The 20,441-nt window shown below is 42.6% G+C and overlaps 1 protein-coding gene across 2 annotated transcripts in view; it reads right to left on the bottom strand.

The window, feature by feature from the left end:
- The window catches only part of LOC148041051 (uncharacterized), a 97,372-nt gene that overhangs the window by 61,087 nt on the left and 15,844 nt on the right, over nt 1-20,441 (bottom strand). Inside the window, exons 2-3 of one of the 2 annotated variants that reach the window (XM_087676048.1) lie at nt 7,775-7,871; nt 7,424-7,486 (exon numbers count right to left, since the gene is read on the bottom strand). In XM_087676048.1, coding sequence (XP_087532174.1) covers nt 7,424-7,486; nt 7,775-7,840 — 129 coding nt within the window. In that variant the 5' untranslated portion in view covers nt 7,841-7,871. The remainder of the gene's footprint in view (nt 1-7,423; nt 7,487-7,774; nt 7,872-20,441) is intronic. The other variant, XM_087676038.1, reaches the window with a different exon arrangement.

The following is a 20,441-nucleotide window of genomic DNA, read 5'->3' as shown; positions in this document are numbered from 1 at the left end:
CCATCAAGAGGCTCCGGCTCCAAAGGAATTGTCTCGGGAGCCCAACTCTCCCCTGGATCTACAAGGACGGGATGCTCCTCACCCCCTCTGTGGCTGTAACTTCCACGAACAGCACATCTCGGCTCATGTATGCATCCCGCTTGACAGGATCAAACAAACGATAACATTGGGACTGAAAAGAAGAGACATCAGGCTTTGTCCCAAAGTAAGCCTCAAAAGGTGTCATCCTGTCAATGGCCGAAGTGGGAGATAGATTGAGAATGTAAACTGTGCTCCATCATGGTGCGTGCCATCTCAATCACACTTCGGTTCTTCCGCTCCAAAATGCCATTCTCTTGAGGAGTGTTGGTGTAAGCAAACTCCTGGTAAATGCCCTTATCTGTACACAAACGAGCAAACTCATTAGACATAAATTCACCGCCCTTGTGTGAACGCAAGGTCTTCAGGTGCCGGCCAGATCGATTCTCCTTGAAAAGAAGCCAATCCTTGAAGTGAGAGAAAGCCTCCGACTTTAAAGTCAAGAAATAGGCCCATGTCATCCTGCTATAGTCATCTACGATCAACATGAAGTACAAGCTCCCCTTCAGGAACTCGGTCCTCATCGGGCCACAAAGATCCAGAGATACAAGTTCCATGGGTGAAGTAGACCGCCTCGAAGCTTTGTTGGGAATCACATCCCAATGCAATTTCCCACGAATGTAAGAGACACATGGCTGATGGCTCACCACTATGTCCGGTAAACCTCGAACAAATGATCCCCGCGACGCCTTCCGAAGATACTCATAGTTCAAGTGGCCAAACCGAGCATGCCATAGCTTGGACTGTGTCTGAGAGGCAAGAAGAAGAGAGGTAAGAGCTATAGAAGACTTCAATTTGTAGATGTCGTTCTCCTCATACCCTGCTGAGAAAACCTTCATCGATCCACGATCAAGAACGCGAACAGTATCACTGTCAAACTCCACCAAGAGACCAAGAGCACAAATCTTATCGACCGAAAGTAAATGATACCCCAAGCCTGGCACATGCAACACCTCGGAAGTGTGGGTACCACCACGTCCATCGAAAATAAGCTGCATCTTACCCCGCGCAGCAATAGACACAAAAAAGTTGTCTCCAATGAGAATCTGCCTACGCGAAGGTCGCAAATGGGTAACACCAACGGGAGGAGTCATGTGCCAGGAGGCACCACTGTCCATGATCCACTTACGAGCCTGGGGAGTTGCCATCGCAGCATCAGAAGTCTTCGGTGTAGAGTCCTCAACGATTGCTAAGTGGAGAAAAGCAGCTGATGAGGGTGCAGCCACCGCTCTAGAATCCTTCGTATCCTTCTTGTCTTTGTCGCGGAAATCCTTCTTCCAATGACTGGTCTTACCACAAATATGGCAAGTGAATTCCTTCTCCTTGTTCTTCTTGGATTTGTTATCCTCCTTCTTCTTTTGGTCCTTCCCCTTCTTCTGAGAGGCTTGACCAACCAAAGCCTCCGATTTGGAAGCATTATGTCCCTTCAATTGTTCCTCTTGGTCCAAGACCATAAGAACCAACTCTTCCCACCGAAGAGTCGACTCCCGCCCTAATGCAATAAGAGCGGGCAGATAGGTCTAGATTCTTTGGTTCCATCTGAGGAAGATGAGTCACCCTTTGATTGGCTTGCCTTCGTATCTAGCGAGTTCTTACCACTAGTGGTTGTCCCTCCTGAAGAAGAGGCAACCAACCCCCTCTGCTCTAAATAACACTGTGATAAGGATTTTTTTGGACTTGATCATACAGCCTCGCGTAACGCAAGAACTGGCACTCAAACTCGTAGAAGGTTGGCAATCTAGGTTGGGAAATGATGTATTGAATGAAATTGAAGTACTTGTCAAGCAACTTATTCAAGAAGAATGTAACCTGATCGCCATCTGACTTTGGAGAACCAGTAGTGGCGAACTCGGCAAGTAACCGCCTATATTCAGCCAGCTTGACTTTCAGATCATCCCCTTCCTGAATAGAGAACTCTTGAAGCTCAAGTCGAGATTGATGCGCCGAGTACGATCACGAGATGCATAGCGATCGAGAAGGTGACTCCAACGCTCTGACACGAGCGAGAAGTGCTGCAATTGAGAGTGAAACTCAATCTGCATCAGCTCAACATTGACTGTGGCATTGCGGGCTCTCCATTGATGGATGTAATTAGGGTGAGCTAGTCGAGGATCTGACATAGGCTCTAGACTAATGACGAGGTCCCAAAGACCCCAAGACTCGAGCACTTGTTACATGAAATTAGACCAAGCGGTGAAATTTGACCTATTAAAACGTGTCTTATCCATGAAGACATTCTTGGCCGTTGCAACAAGAGTGGTAGTGCTCAAAGATGGAGTGTGAAAAAGTGTAGTGTGGGTAGGATGGGGGAGTGGAGTACACTTGGGAATGAACCCCAGAGTGCCCACCACGCATGCATGTAGTGTGCAAGGTGGATCCATAGGTAGAGATGGGTTGACTAGGCATGGGCATGGTAGCCACATGAGGAACCCAAGGAGGTGGGACGGGAACACGGTGAGCAGAAGATGGGAATCCCTGCGTAGGTGTAACCCAAGGAGAGTGTGAAGACGCATCATAAGCTCAGGATGGAAACCCCTGCGTATGAGCGGTCATGGGAGATGAGAAGCCGGGGATAGTGAGGGGGATGCCCATCATAGTCATCCCAAGAGTTATGGGTGTGCTCATGTGCTGAAAGAGAGGCACTGTGTTAAAGGGTGGCATTTCCCCTAACGATGTACCATGGTGCAAAGAGGTAGAGAATGGGATGGAGAAGGAAAAGGTGAGCAGAGATGGAAGATCCTAGGGTGTGTGATACAGATGTGGAGTGTAATTCAAGGTTTTGAAAAGATTATGAGAGGTGTGATATAGAAGAGGGTGGAATGGGAGGGAAATGAGAAGTGTGTGTGATATGCTCAAATGAAACAAAAGCTGTAGATATAACTGAATTTTGTCTGCTTCGTGAGCCCCCTCTATTGAAGTTCACATATGCAAAGCCATCCGGATATTATACCTCAAAAAAAGAAACAGACGAGGGTTTTGATTCATGCAACACAAAAGAATTGTACAAACCTAACATTGGACATGGCTAAGATAATGAAGATGGATCACCAGAAGTTCCAAATGCCGTAAGTCCTCCATGATCAGAGTGGTGGCCAGCCTCACCAACCGGTCTGGATGTGGTAGCAAAACTGGTAGGAGGGGTGCAATAAAGTTGATCTATCTATCATTCAACTCATTGTTCTTAAGAGGTTTCTAAATTTTGTTCTTACTAGTTTTGATTTTGATCTTTTACATGGTGGTTTCCTTTTAATATCAATGGTTTTCTTAGGGTTTGTAGGGGTTTTCTTCGATTTCAATCAATATTCTTAAACCCTAGTAGTGCCTCATTCTCAAGCAAGCTTTCTTTTTTCCAAAACAATGTGTGTAATGTGATCAATGGTACTAAACTATGCACTTGTGCTTATTTCTTTTAAAAATAAATAGTGATTATTCAATCATCAAGCAAGAAATTACAATTTATCGGCTTGTTTTTTAATTTTCACATGACAATGATCACACATAACAACTCTTTCTCCAACATCACACGATTCCTATACTGTATATCATGACAACTAGAGTTAGCGATGCGACTCTTCAATTGCCAAGCATGCAAGTACATGTGTGATACTATTTCCTAAATTTGATTGGCTTGGAAATTGGTTGCAACTCAATGCACCAGCTCTAATACCATGTTAAGAAGACTGCTAGGGTTTGCACTGAGGGGACACAGAGTGTATGAACACGACAGAAACACAAAGACACGGACACAAACACAAAGGGCAAAACTCAAACCCTAAACGCAAAACTCAAAACTCAAACACAAACAGAAGGAGAAGAGAGATAATACTACTCTGAAGTGAATGAATGCTGTAAATGAATATAAGAGTATACAGTGTGCTCAAGGGCAGAGCAATGTCGAAGTGTGACGTCCACCGAAGACGGATCCCAAGTCTGTGACCACCAATCGGAGTGTAGGAGTGCTGAATAGTGAATGGCAGCAAGCTGGTCACCAAACCGCAGCAGTCTAGAGGCTGGAAACTGGTAAACGCAGCAGTGTACCACCGATCGGAGGCTAGAAACTGTGCACAATCCACTGTAAACAGCAGGCTGAAACACTGTCTGAGAGTGTCAGGGCCTGCAATGTTAAAAACGCAGGCTGGCTGACCCTGGAGATGATGCACAGCAGGCTGAACAGCAGTCTAGAACAATCTAGAGCAGCCGCCAGCAGCTGAGAGCTGTCGCCTACAGCAATGGACTGGCTGAAGATAATGTGGCTGTAGTCGATGATGGCTGGACAGAAGATGGAGGCGGGCTGCAGGCTGGAAACTGGGCGCCAACAGTAGCAGAGGGTGTGTGGGTTGGTGTAACCTGCAAACAAGGATGATGGCTGAATGGGGACAGCCTGTCTAGCTATAGATGTGGAAGGGCGCCCCAAAAATTAGGGTTTCCACTAAACTCTCTCGAACCGCTCCCCGTTTTAGGGTTTCCATTGAACTCTCTTGAACCGCTCCCCGTTTTAAGGTTTTACTCTAAAAGAGCATTTTTAGTGTGTTTTGGGGCTGTTTAAGAGGCTAATCAACAAGTAATGCATATTCTAGCTCAACAGAGCTTCTCGTCATATGACTCCATGAGGTGATTTGTTGCAGGATCTATGCCCTTCTGAGGGTTCAGTGACTATTAGTGACATTGTTTCGGTGCCTATTTGTGGAGTTGGCACTTTGCCTTTATTTCCCAACCGCACGTTGAGCTCCCTTTCACAAGCTCTTTATGCTCTGGACTTGGGCTTTCCAGTCCTCTCAGTTAATGGCCTTACAAGGCTTGGTACCTGGGTTGTCTTCACCGAGCAAGCCATTTGTATGGAGGATTCTTCTACAGGGGCTGTTATCACGACAGGTTGGCAAGAGAGCAGGCTTTACAAACTCCATTCCCCTTCTCATGCAGGGTCCTCCAAGGCAACTGTCTATTGCTATACGCATTTCCGCTTGTGCACCCTCTTTTCCACAGCTTCCTTCCCATCCCCCACCCTCTCCTCCGGTAGTTCCCTCGTATCCCCCATCCCTTTCAGAGGGGGGCGATCTCGGTGATGCGGCTATGGATTTTCTAGCCCCTATTGTTTTAGAGGGGGCTTCCCAAGATCACGAGGAGCTTCTTCATTGGTAGTCTTTATGGATGGACTTCATCGACATTGGCATTCCTCTTGCCACCCCGGGATCCGCTTCTCCCTTGGCCTTCCGCCACATCTAGGGTCTAAGAGGGGGTGTTAGAAGTCATGTTTGTCATGCCTTGTCATCTCTTGCTTGTGAGCGTCAGTCTAAGTCAAACGTTTAGAAGCTCTAACCTATCTATCACTTGTTTTGACGGAGGAGGTAGCTCATTCTAGAGCACTCAGTTTATTGCATTTCAACGCATTTTCTTCTCCAATCGAAATTTTATGTGCATTTCCTGGGGCAGTTCCTACATTCTTCAACCTGCATCACATGCCAGAACATTGTCCACCTTTTCCGAGATTTTTCTAAGCATTTCTGGCATTTTTACTAGTATTAAATGCTGGTCGGACATATTTTTGGCCCCAAATTTCAGGTCGGCCAGTTTTTGGGATTTTTGGCTATTTATAGCCATTTCCCACTTGGCAGTCAATAAGATTATCATCTTCCCTCCTTCCTTGGCAAGTCACACTCCAACTTCATCATCTTCCTCCGTCTTCAATGATGCCGTCATCATCAGCCTAATCTGGTGCCCTCACTGACACTATGGGCTGCGTGCAGGGATTGATCAGTCCTTCTATGTTCAGCATTTGTTCCTTGTTTAGTGTAGGTTTCTTTTCTTCTTCTCTTGCAAATTGCCTCTCTCTTCCTCTCTGTTCAAGTTCCTTCTTCCGTTACGCACTCTCACAAAAATAATGCAAGCGGCCAGCAAAACTGGCTGACCCAATCAAAAAGCTGTCAACTACACCACAAATGACTAAAATAATCAGTGACTGATCCTCCAGCTGCCACGTGGCATCATCGCTTGCCTAACAAACTATACATGCACAGTTTCTGCTAAAAATGCCCACTAGCTAACAAGAATAATGAATAATGCCCCCCGAGAGTACCTCCAAGCGAACTAACTACACTAATTGTAACCTAAAAAATGCTAGTCCACTAATCTCTAACACTAATGTTCCTCTCTAGCTCAGACATGCAAGATATGACTGTGCAAGACACATGACTGCTAGCAGTTCCTTGCCTATCAACTGCAAATCTTATTAATCTTCTATCCAACCATCCATAGCAGCACATGCCTATGTACAAGACAAAGTACCAGCCATCATAGACAGACCTACTTTACATAGGAATATAGTCATTTGTGGGAGCAAGTACTTGAGAACTCTCTATAATCACTCCGGACCCTAAATCAGTTGTGATAGAAGGTGGTGCCATTTCTTGATTGCATAGAGGATTGCCAACATCTGTAGATCATCTTCATTCGTTTGCATTTCCTTTTCATTGGGCTTCAGACTCAATAATCTATATCTCCATGATATTGGTTGCAACTTTTTTTAAGGTAAGGATTCGAAAAAAGCTTTCCTCAACCTTCTCGGTCTCTTGGTCAAACACTATACTTTATAGTTTCAAGCTGTAGCTAAGCCTTCAATGCTGATCCTTGATTTATTTGCGCTTTACATGTATAGAACTTTTAACTTAATGTGCTCATTTTTTATCTCTATTAGTAAGCTATGATAATAAGGTTTACATCCTAGTTATTCTGCAGTCCTAACCTGTGAGGCATTGCCTTTGCTTTGCAGGGAGGTGATCTTTTCCATAACCAGTGACATAATACATTGCATGAGACTACAGCCTACCTACCTCCTGCCTCCCTACCTATTCTGCCTATCTACCTCCCTGCCTCACTCCCATCTCCTTGGCTCCCTACTTGCATGTCTACCTCTTTGTCTGCCTGTTCCACCTATTTACCTGCTTGTCTTTCTTTCTTCTATCCATCCTTTACCTACTTGTCTTTCTTTCATCTATCCATCCTTCCCTCCATCTATCAATTTGGTGACCTATGTCCAGAAAAAATAATTTAGAAAATAGCATTCGAATTTGTGTCTGACCATGCACATCAAACTTCAAACACTTGTTTGCATAGTCACACCAAAATAAGCTCCAAAAGTTATCAAGAAAACTTTAAGCCATAAGCTCCTATCAGCCTAGGCCCTACTTACTCAAGGCTTAAAGCGTTTGCATAATCACACCAAAATAAGCTTACCATTTGTATCTCACCATGCACGTCTACCTTACAAATGAAACGCTAGCTTAAGTCAGAGAATGTAGATGCCGTAACTTTTGGAAATAAAGGAGACACTCCTATTAAGTTAGCTTACCTCAGACTTGAGAGCTTGCACAGTCACAGGAAAAGTTGATTGTTGAAGGTCTAGTACTCTGTTCTGCCACGCAACGTATGGTAAAATTTGCAACATAAGGCCAACCACATCAAACAAGCTCTTGACTTTTGCAAACATTAACTTTTTACAAAAGATGAAAAGCGGTTTTCGGCATAAATGGCCCATCCATACTCTCATCATAAACTTTGTAACTTTCAACCTTATCTACAGGAAGCCAAGGTTTCCAATTTAAAAAATAAAGATATGAAAAATTCAATGAAAACATGTTGATGCTTCCATGTATACAGATATCCTATTAGTGCTTTACTCTTAAACTAGAAAATAACTCACAGGAAAAGTTGATTGTTGAAGGTCTAGTGGTCTGTGGTAAAAGTTGCAACATAAGGCCAACCACATCGAACTAGCTCTTGACTTTTGCAAACATTAACTTTTCAAAAGATGAAAAGCGGTTTTCAGAATAAATGGCCCATCCATACTCTTATCATAAACTTTCTAACTTTCAACCTTATTTACAAGAAGCCAAGGTTCCCAATAAGAAAATGCAAAAGGATATGAGAAATTCGATGAAAACAAGTTGATGCTTCAATGCATACAGATATCCTACTAGTGCTTTACTCTTAAACTAGATCAAAGTTATTTTCTAAACCATCATCAGTATAAAATTTATAAAATGTGACTCCATTTCTTATCCTTTGATGGATCTCATAGCATGCTTAGCTAAGAACTGAAATCAACTCAAAATCATGGACTTGAAATAAATTAGAGCATGCAGCAATGCAGTCAACCAAGACCCACAATTGTATTAGCAGGTCTCACAACAAGTGAGCTAATCAAGTGCACAAAGAACAAACTTCTCAAATAACAAATGAATGCTTAGCTCCAAATGATAATGGAAAGTACAAAGAAGATGGAAATGAAGAAGACGTAGAATGAACCTCTACAAATTCTTTTAACTACCTTGGCACAAACTACCAGCCATTCACCTCACCTTGATCAACCCCAAAGGGAGGTGCATCTCGGTCATGGCACCCAAATGATGAGGAAGACCAAAGATTAGTGATGTTAGAATAGCAAAACACACAACGGAATAATGAAAGACACAAGATTGATGTAAGAGATAAAGCACAAGATGTAACCAGGAATAGGAATCCACTATGACAAGTGTACAATGGTTGAGTGTTGTCTCACACACTCCACAAGCTCCCTATCTCCACATCAAGAACCTGCAAGTACATGAATGGATAATGGACTATGGCCACACTCCCTCCTTTTATAAACAAAAATAAAGGAGTTGCCCTACCACAAAATAGGTTGGTCAATTACCGAATAAAAAATATAGAAAGTGCCCATAAGTTAGGACATGGACATCGTGAACCTGTGATATGACCGCTTCTAACACCCTCTCTCAGAGCACAGGTGAACAAGCAGTGAAAAGAACATGCAGGATGTTGAAAATTCGGATCTAGAGCATGGCTATGGCGGCTTGTAAGTATAGACTAAACTCATGATGACATTGACTGAAGACCACAACTATTACACAAGTGAATTAGGTTCCGAAATGGAAGCTTGGACTCATAAACACAATCTTGTGTAGGACTGACAAAGACAAGACACTTAACTGAAAGTACAAAGCACCATGACATTATATTCATTCTATATGAAAAGTGGTAGTCAAGTACAATGCTTTATAGTTGTTGGATGGCTATAGTTTTCCTCTATGTGCATATGGGATTCAGTCTGCCTGCATGTCCTAAGCCCAAACTACCTCATACAAAGAGGCTACAATAGGTGTGATTGCAAATATCTCAACACCCCTCCTCAATCACAACCAAAAAGTACAAAGTGTGTAGAGGCTTTAGTGAAAGTAACACCTGCAAAGTGTGGGCACGCGATAAATATGGTAAAACACCAAAGGCTGTCGCAGAAAAGGCTAAGTGTGAGTACCACAAACATGATGGTCATCCAAAGGCTGTAGCAAGGGCCTTACAGAGGCTGTAGGAAAAAGCTACATGAGGAGTTTACAAACTTATGATAAAGACATTTGGACCAGGCAATACAAGGCTAAAAAAGTCAGTAAAAAATAGGATCAAAGACCATGAGACCCTTGCGGTTTTTAGCATTTCTTTTGACATAGATCTTCGATTCATTGCAGTTCTTCTTGTCTAGCTTCCTGTACTTGTACTTCACTTTGTTTGCCACTTCAAAGTCTTCATGATTTTTTTACTTCTTCTTCTTATTCTTTTTCTTTTTGATCTTTTGGTCCTCTTGATCTGCTTCTTCATTGACTTTGCTTGCACCAATTGTATGAGTCTTTATGTCCATGTCCCCCTCAAGCAAAGGTATCATTGTCTTTGAGATAGCAGAAATGTCTTCAAAATCTTCAAATAAATTCATCGATTGCTCTTCAAAACAAGTTAAGTCATCCATCCCTGCAAGCGAAATAAACAAGTCTTCCATGTAGTTGAATTGAGCAACAAGAGTAATGTTACTCTTCATGAGAGGCATCTTTATAAAAGACTTGATTTTGGTCATGTTGAGCTAAAATATGCATTACTTGCTGATTAGCCTCTTAAACAGCCCCAAAACACACTAAAAATGCTCTTTTAGAGTAAAACCCTAAAACACGGAGTGATTCGAGAGAGTTCAGTGAAAACCCTAAAATGGGAAGTGGTTCGATAAAGTTTAGTGGAAACCCTAATTTTTGGGGTGCCCTTCCACATCTATAAATAGACACGCTGCCTCCATTCAACAATCATCCTTGTTTGCAGGTTACACCAACCCACGCACCCTCTGCTGCTGTTGGCGCCCAGTTTCCAGCATGCAGTCCGCCTCCATCTGCTGTCTAGCCATCATCGACTGCAGCCACATCATCTTCAGCCTGTCCATTGCTATAGGCAGCAGCTTTCAGCTGCATTTTTGTTTTGTTTTGTTTTTTGGAGCATCTCAGTACTGACCTCTGTGATTGTAGACTTTGATCTCCTTTGCACGTTTTGTTTTCAGTGTAGGGCTAACATGCAGGTTTGCCCAGTCCTACCTGGGCTGGAGACTTGGGATGTGCGTCGTTCCTTCATGGTTTCATCATCCTTGGAGTTTTGTTCTACCGAGCATGGAGGCTTCTCCTCTCGAGGCGGATCATGCAGCATCTCTCTTGATGCTATCATGGCAGTGACTTCTACCTAGCTCTTCCAGCTGGGATGCTTTCTCCTCCTCTTCATGTCAAGAATCGCGTGGTGGGGGTATTTGCTTGAGCTACTGCACCAAACACACACTGTATACACAAGAGAGCTCACTCAAGAACACAAGATGGAGGCCAAAACGTTTTCTTGCTGATTTTTTCTTTTTCTTCCACACACTATACAATGTACACAAAGTATAGATAAGATACAACATAAAGGAAAGTGGCCTTCTAAGTCAAACAATACATAACCGACTACACTAATCGACTGGCACTATATCTTTGCCAGCTATAGGTAGGTGTAACAAACTAAATATAATAAGTGATAAGTTCGTGGCCATGTGAGTATCATAATGACCACCAACGTGCTAAGTGTAGACGTGCGGACTCATCTAGCCAGGCGGTCCATTATCAATGTCCGCACGTGTTGAGCTTGCCATCTCAACACTCCCCCTTAAGCTCAACTCTATCTCTGCAACTCCAAGTAAGCTTCAGAACTTTCGAAGCTTCTCTACACCCAATGCCTTTATGAAAATGTCAACTATCTGATCCTGTGTGCTGACATATACCAAGTCAATCTCTCCTGCAAGTACCTTCTCTCTCACAAAGTGGTAGTGCACCTCAATGTGTTTTGTCCTAACATGGAACACTGGATTCTTAGCTAGCTGTATGCTGCTCATGTTGTCACAATGAATGACAACTAGACCATCTCCCTACATATTCAAATCACCTAATAACTTTTGCAACCATACCACCTCACATGCTGCCATAGCAACACCTCTGTACTCAGCCTCTGTACTGGATAAAGCAGTTGTAGATTGCTTTTTGCTGCTCCATGTAACTGCTACACTACCAAGGGAAAACATGAATCCATTTGTAGATTTTCTGTCTAACATGGTACCATCCCAATCTACATCTGTGTATCCAAAGACCTGTACGTCCTTACCTGCCTCATAAAAAAGACTTCACATACCTCAATATACGTCTAACTGCATCCAAATGAGGCTTTCTAGGCATCTGCATAAACTGACTGACAAGGCCAACAGCATAGCTCAAGTCTGGCCTTGTGATAGTCATGTAAATCAAACTCCCTACTATCCTCCTGAACATAGTAAAGTCTTCTATCTCATCCCCAACGTCAGCACTCAACTTCACATTTTGCTCCAATGGTACTGAAAGAGGCTTACATGCTGTCATACCATACTTGGATAACATATCCAAGCCATACTGCCTTTGGGACAGCCATGTACCATCATCACATCTGATCACCTAAATACCAAGAAAGTATCTCAGCTCACCCAAATCTTTCATCTCAAACTTCTTTTTCAAGAAGTTCTTAACTTCAGCAATCCCATTGTCACTGTCACCTGTAATAATCAAGTCATCCACATAGATGACTATGATGACCAAACCTGCATCTCCCTTTCTCACATAAAGTGAGTGATCAACATCAGAAATACAAAATCCAATATTGACAAGATACTCTCCAATCTTGTCAGACCATGCTCTAGGTGCTTACTTCAGCCCATAGAGCGTCTTCTTTAACCTGCACACATATGTGGGATACTCTAAATCCTCATAACATGCTGGCTGCTCCATATACACTTCTTCTTGCAATTCACCATGCAAGAAGGCATTCTTAGCATCCATTTGCTGCAAACTCCAACCTTTGGCTGCTGCCAAGGCAATCACACACCTAACAGTTGCCATCCTAGCAATTGGACTGAATGTCTCGTCATAATCTATGCCATATGTTTAAGCAGAGCCTTTTGCAACCAGCCTAGCCTTATACTTGCTAACTGAACTGTCTGTATTATACTTGACTTTGTAAACCCACTTACAACCAATAGCTTTCTTACCCTTAGGTAAGGATACCAAATTCCAAGTCTTATTGGCTTCTAATGCAGCCATCTCATCCATTGCTGCATCCCAATGAGCATGACCAACAGTATCCTCAAAACAAGTAGGCTCAACATCCTCAACTAGTTTCACCATATAAACATAATGATAAGCTGCATAACCTTTAAAACCAAATCTTTTAACAAGGTATCTAACCCTGTTAGATCTGTGTACCACCAGATCTCTCAATGGAGCCTTTACATTACTATGAGCTCTCTGTACACCTAGTGTCCTGACTGAAGGAATGCCAAGCTCATCATCCAAACTCTCCGAACCACTAGAATCTCCATCAAATCCCAAATGATTGGTAGATGCATCATTACCATCCAGCACTTTCTTCTTTCCTTTGTCCTTCCCTGCAACACTTATAGATCCACCTGAAGATATGGGGCTACTCCTTAGTCTCCCAGACCAAGGACTCACTGTAGGTGTAGTACCAGATGATGTTTCCGGTCCACTAAGACACCGTGATTCTTGTTTATCTTTCTGCACATAGCTATTCTGATCATTATCATCATCTAAAACATCACCAACAGGTGTGTACCAACTTTCCATCTCATCAAAGATAACATCCCTGCTCACTCTGAACTCACCTGTGACAAGGTTACAACAACGATACTCTTTTTGCTCTAAAGAGTATCCAATAAAAACACATTTTTCTATCTTTGGATCAAGCTTCTTCCGTAGCTCATCTGACACATGAACATATGCAACACATCCAAATACCTTCAAGTGCGATACATCAGGCTTCTTGCCAGTAAAGCATTCTTCAGGAGTCATCCCATGAACTGCAACTGTGGGAGTTCTGTTCATAATGTAAACAGCAGTATAAACAACCTCAGACCAAAAATGTTTTGACATATTTTTTTCAGCCATTAATGCACGTGCAACTTCTACAATATGCCTGTTTTTTCTTTCTGCAACACCATTTTGTTATGGGGTATACCTGCAAGTAAATTGCCTCTTTATCCCATGAGTCCTAAAGAAGCCACTAAACTCATTAGAGAGGTACTCTCCCCCTCCATCTGATCTCAAGCACTTTACTTTTAAGTCTGTTTCTGTTTCAACGGCTGTCTTAAAAGATTTGAAGTGCTCAAGCACATCACTTTTTTCCTTCATAAAGTATATCCATAGCTTCCTTGAACACTCATCAATAAATGTGACAAAGTATTTGCTCCCACCAAGAGATACATTCTATGTAAGCCCTCAAGCATCTGCACTACACCAAGTATTTTTCTACTCACTTCTCTATCATGCGTGAAGGGTTGTCTTGCCTGCTTACCAAACTGGTATGCTTCATAGGCTTTATGCAATTCTGCAACTCTAAATGAAGGCAACCCTGTAACCAATCCTCTGAACTGCATTAATTTCAACCTTTGCACATTTGCATGTCCAATACATTTATGCCATATTTTAATATCTGCAACTACTTCTCTTCCTTTAGCATACATAGCAGCATCCATTACAATAATTCTAGCATCTAAAGTGAACATTCGACCAACTCTACTTTCTTTTGCGACCAACCTGCACTTATCATTAAAGTCTTCTACAAAACAACCTTTTACATTGAATCGTACTTGCAACCCCTACTCTACCATTTGACCAACAGATACTAGATTCTTTGTAATTGATGGCACATGTAATACATCTATCAGACTCTTTGTCTAGCCATCGTACAAGGACAAGGGAACCTTTCCAATGTGTGAAATTAAATGGCATGAATCATCACCCGTTTGCACATAACCTGGGTTTTGTAAGTCCTGCATCTCTCCAAACCATTCAACATGACTGGTCATATGATTAGATACACCTGAATCGACATACCATACATCATCATATCTCCTTTCCTGTAACTGCATTCATCATATGCTGCACAACAAATAGACGCTCATTTTTGTCTTCATTTTGTCGTGAAGACAATGCATAGTTTCCTTGCTGCAATTTACCACTGCGAATATCATCATTCTTTGCATAGCAATGAGCTGCAATATGGCCTGTTTTGCCACAATAATGACAAACAATAGAATAATTTCCAGAACCTCTATTCTGTCATCCACCTCTTCCTCTAGAGCTCCCCCTGTCTCTAAAGTTTCCTCTGCCTCCAAAAACCCGCATTTCACCAAACTGTTGATTGAACTTGTATTGTTGTTTATCACCAGCACGTCCCATACCACAGCCTCTTGAAGAGGATCTACCACATTCCCTTTCTGAACTCGAGTAAAATGCTTGGACCTGTTCGCCATTTCTTTCAGACGAATCACCCTACATATTAATCTCTTCAGTAATCATGAGAGAGATCAATTCATCAAAATTTGAAAATGGCTTTCATACATATACTGAAGTAACAAATGATTTCCATGCATTTTCATTGTTAAGGCCACTCAAAGTGGATGAAACCAAATCATCATCATCCGACATTGCATCAATCACTGCTAAAGCATTTGCAATGCTCCTTACCTTCAACACATATTCATTGACAAACATTTTCCCTTTCTTCAAGGCATTCAACTCTTGCTTGAGTTAAACCTTTCGTACCTTTGTATTTATTGAAAACATACTCTCAAAAATATTTCAAGCTGCATGTGAAATTTCTGCATTCCTGATATGTTCCAACATAGTATTATCAATGACTGCAGATAGCCAGTACATCACCTTTTTGTCTTTCGCATTCCACTCTTTCCATGCTTTTAACTCATCTACAGTCGGAGGGATACCCAGCTCTGGCTCCTTTTCTTCACTTGAAACAAATTCATAAAGGCCCTTAATAATGAGGAAGCTCGTCAAACGGAATTTCCATGAAGGATAGTTGTTCTTGTCAAGCTTCTCAATAATGGGATTTCCACTATTCTCTGTCATTATCACAAACAAGGATATAACACAGCAAGCTAGTCTTCTGCAATCTTCCACAACACGTACACAACAATACACCAAGCAACCTTTTTCACTGATTACTCAATAGTACATATAATCTACAACCTGTTTGCAGATAAACCTTATGTTTGCTTCCTGCAAACACCTCAAAAAATTACAGATTCGCAATCTGTAACCTGTACACTCACTTTCGATCAAAACAGCCGAAATCACAGTGTACCCTGAAACTGTTGTCCGCAATCTTGTGGCTCTAAAACGGGGCTTGAAATGGCCTCAGACGCCCAAAATAACTGCGGCAAGCCCTAAAGGGCTTATCTATAGAATATAGAGTGCTCTGCTCACACACCAAATCTCACAGCAATCTGAGATTTTTGCTGGACTGCTTCCGGTGCCTCCACAGACACTATCCAAGAGAGAGAGTGAAAAAATAGGAGAGCTTCTTACCTGTTGCTTACTTGCTCGAACTTTGCTTGTTCTCCTTCACTTCAGTTTTCGAAATCAGCCTTTCTCAGTGGCACGGCCCTGATACCATGTCAAGAATCACGTGGTGGGGGGATTTGCTTGAGCTACTGCACCAAACATACACTGTCTACACAAGAGGAAACTCACTCAAGAACACAAGAAGAGAGATGGAGGCTAAAACGTTTTCTTGCTGATTTTTTCTTCTTCTTCCACACACTATACAATGTACACAAAGTATAGATAAGATACAACATAAAGAAAAGTGGCCTTCTAAGTCAAACAATACATAACCGACTACACTAATCGACTGGCACTATATCTTTGCCAGCTGTAGGTAGGTGTAACAAACTAAATATAATAAGTGATAAGTTAGTGGCCATGTGAGTATCATAATGACCACCAACGTGCTAAGTGTAGACGTGCGGACTCATCTAGCCAGGCGGTCCATCATCAATGTCCGCACGTGTTGAGCTTGCCATCTCAACACTTCATTCCTTATGGTTCTCGGCACCACACGAAGACCGACATCAGGCTCCTCTTCCTTCTTCGGCATCTACATCCAGGTTGAGAGGGGGTTCCAAACCTTCTTGGTATTCAAGCTTCAGCACTTTGTCTTCGGCATCGGCTTCTCCTCTCTGTTGTACCTTACCCTTTGCATTGCATGATTTCATCATCTTTGTACTAGGGCGCTTGGGCAAGTGAACAATTTTTCCATGAGGGACACTGTTCAAGTAACACCTGCTGCATGAGCATTCTTCAACATGTAGCATACTTTGCATCTCATTGTGCAAAGCATCACTTGAGTGGATCCTAAGCTGTTTTCACTAGCGGCTGTTGTTACCACACCACCATCCTTCTTCATCACATGGATACCTCATCACCTACTTTTCCTCGTCATCGACACCCTGAGTGGATAGGTTAGCTTATACTGTTTTGTGATGTGTTGGGTGTACCCTCCCCACCGTCTTCTAGGTCACTATTCCTCAATCGGCCACATCCCATAAAATTTACCACACTTATTCAAAAAAAAAAAAAAAACACACAAAAAAGTTCCATGTAGATCCATCCACCTTTGTAGGGCTTAATAGGCCACTAGGCAGCCGACGTGCATCCTTTGTCCAATGCCCTGTCCTTTCTGGGGTGACTACTTGGATTCCCTTGGTAAGATAACCATCGCCTCTGTAGGCTTGGTAGGCCACTGGGCAGCCAACGTGCACCCTTTGTCCGATGCCTTGGCTGCTTTGGGGTGGGACGCCTTGGAATTCATCAATATCACAATGGTTGGCCTGACCTTTCGGCTCAGTTTTGGGCCTGAGAGGGGGTGTTGAGCTAAAATATGCATTACTTGTTGATTAGCCTCTTAAACAGCTCCAAAACACACTAAAAATGCTCTTTTAAAGTAAAACCCTAAAATGGGGAGCGATTCAAGAGAGTTCAGTGAAAACCCTAAAACGGAAAGCGGCTCGAGAAAGTTTAGTGGAAACCCTAATTTTTGGGACGCCCTTCCACATCTATAAATAGACAAGCTGCCTCCATTCAACAATCATCCTTGTTTGCAGGTTACACCAGCCCACACATCCTCTCCTGCTGTTGGCGCCCAGTTTCCAGCCTGCAGCCCATCTCCATCTGCTGTCCAGCCATCATCGACAGCAACCACATCTTCAACCTGTCCATTGCTGTAGGCAACAACTCTCAGCTGCTGGCGACTGCTCCAAATTGTCACTCTCAAACACTGTTTCAGCCTGCTGTTTACAGCAGATTGCGCACAATTTCCACCCCCCGATCGGATTAGGATACAAAGGTTAAAATGATTGTTGAAAGGATTACTTATCTCTACTCTCTTTGTTTGCCATTTGTGTTGCCACAAGGTACACAGCTGCATTTACCAGTATCCAACCTCCACACTACTGCGTTTTGGTGACCAGCCTACTGCCATTCACTATTCAGCACTCCTACACTTCGACTGGTGATCACAGACTTGGAATCCGTCTTTGGTGGACGTCACACTCCAACGTTGCTCTGCCCTTGAGCACACTATACACGCTTACATTCATTTACAGTATTCATTCACTTCAGAGTTGTGTTCTCTCTCTCCCTTCTTCTGTTTGTATTTGAGATTTGAGTTTTGCGTTTAGAGTTTGAGTTTTGAGTTTTGCATTTAGGGTTTGAGTTTTGCTCTCTATTCTGTGTCTGTGTCTTTGTGTTTTTGTTGTGGTCGTACACTCTGTGTGTCCTCAGTGCAGACCCTAGCAGTCTTCTTAACAGGTCATTCCCATGATGGAAATCAGCTTCAAATGACTGAGAATAACTTTGTATGTGTCAAAAAACACAAGCAATGGCAATGAAGTATCAAAAGATACTTGTTTGAAATTTAATGTTTGTTGCTTGAGTTTGACTTCATGATCTTCAAAAACTCTTCATAGCTTCCCCTCCTTGCTGATTTGATGGTTGAATACTTGCTGAAAACTTCAGATTAGAGTGGCCTTGGCTTGGTTTAAGTGGTAGGAGAGAGAAAATGAAGGAAAAACGAGCTTGAAGGTAAGTGGCTATGGCTGTCCTGTCAAAACAAGGACCAGTGACTGGTAAATGAGCTCCCATGAGCTCCACGATTCGAATTTGCTCAAACCCTTTAAGATAGAGGACCCTCACTAATGGATCTAACTTTCCCTAAGAGGGTTTGTACTCGTTTTGCCCGAGTTGAGAGATCTAAGCCTTCAAAGTGGTCAATGTCAAAACTACGCCCAAATTTGAAAAAATGAAAATGTCGGGCATGGTGTGCATCAATCTCCTTGATTTTTGTGCCAACAAGTTGCGCCTTGACCTTAAGAAGAACTCTCGAGAAAAAGCTTGAAGAGATATGGCCTGGTTGATGAGATATGGTTGCTCCAACAGAGGTAAGTAGGTGTTGTCCATAGACACAATTATGGCAACGACTCTGAAAAGAGGCAATGCTGAAGCTATAGTTGCCCAATCTCAATGATTGAAGTGCCAAGTGGAGCTCTAGAAATAGAGAAACACTTCTCCAGAAGAAAGTTTAGAGAGATTTCGCCTATGGAGAGAGATATGAAAGCTTCAAGCTGACAGGGTGCTGCTGGCTATGGCTGCCATGGAAGCCTTGTTGAAGGTAGGAATGCAAATGAAGTTGGAGATAGGGTCCAGTACTCAAACTGAGCTAAGCAGAGATGGAAATGAGCTGAGAGGAGTGAAAGGAGAGTTGGGCCATACTCAGCTAAGCTCTGATACCATGTTGAAAATTCGGATCTAGAGCATGGCTATGGCAGCTTGTAAGCATAGACTAAACTCATGATGACATTGACTGAAGACCACAACTATTACACAAGTGAATTAGGTCCCAAGATGGAAGCTTGAACTCATAAACACAATCTTGTGTAGGACTGACAAAGACAAGACACTTAACTGAAAGTATAAAGCATCATGACATTGTATTCATTATTTATGAAAAGTGGTAGTCAAGTACAATGCTTTATAGTTGTTGAATGGCTATAGTTTTCCTCTATGTGCATATGGGATTCAATCTGCCTGCATGTCCTAAGCCCAAAATTGCCTCATACAAAGAGGCTACAATAGGTGTGATTGCAAATATCTCAACACAGGACACACACATGGATACTCCAGCAACATATATTTTGCTAGATGCACCTTGATAAGAAAGCACCCCGAATAAGAAATCCAAATAACATAATCCCTCTCCAAAGGCAAAGTAGCCAAGCCAATCACCTTATACCACCTCTAGTCACACAAGCTCCATGGATAGCTCACTGAGACACCAAGATTCCTCCACTAGAACATATGGATGCCCTTCGGGTCAACTCAAGCAAGACCACACAAATACATCATGTCACTCGTCCCAACATAAACTTGGCATTGGACACACTAGTCCAAGGTTTGGATCACCAAAAGATGTGAACTTGACAATACACATCAAATCCACCAATAACAAAAGAGCATCAGCATGCCCTCTCTCCACCCTCGCACTTGCCCCCTCTAGCTAGGAGCATATGAGGGCATGCAACATCACTAGAGCCGAGAAGAACCGTCCACTCTAGCCATCGGTATGCCCCGGGCAAACCAAGACGATGTAGACATGTATGTAGTCTCGTGCTCCGCCAAGCATGACCACAAGATCCACCTCAAAAAGCAGCAACATGTCTTTCGCAGCTTCCTTCTTTGCAAATGTGACACTATGCCACACCATTCCTTCTTTACATCTTCATGTGCATGACCACCATGTGCACGCATTGTGATGGAAGTAAAAACGACTCCTATGGGGGAGCAATCCAACACTCTCTGAAAAGCACGAGTGAACACCATAGCACTCAACCAAAGTCTCGTGAGATATGTTAGAATAAGGAATCTTGTAATCACAAAGGAACCAAAGGATCATAAGTGAAATGAGAATGGAAAAAAATACTTGCACGTTACCTCGGTCAGGAGAGAGTAGCAAAGGGAGTGTGAATTACCTACACAAACCTTTGAAACGACGAGTGTATACACTTAAGAGAGCAAACAAAGGCTGAGAACTTTTTTAAAAACACAAACACCAATCGTTAGCCAATAACATTAGTGGAT

The sequence above is a fragment of the Lygodium microphyllum genome, chromosome 1 (assembly GCF_053477565.2).
Source record: "Lygodium microphyllum isolate KBCC chromosome 1, Lygodium_microphyllum_v1.1.10, whole genome shotgun sequence".
Classification (NCBI taxonomy): domain Eukaryota; kingdom Viridiplantae; phylum Streptophyta; class Polypodiopsida; order Schizaeales; family Lygodiaceae; genus Lygodium; species Lygodium microphyllum.
This window is presented reverse-complemented; position numbering and strand designations above follow the sequence as displayed.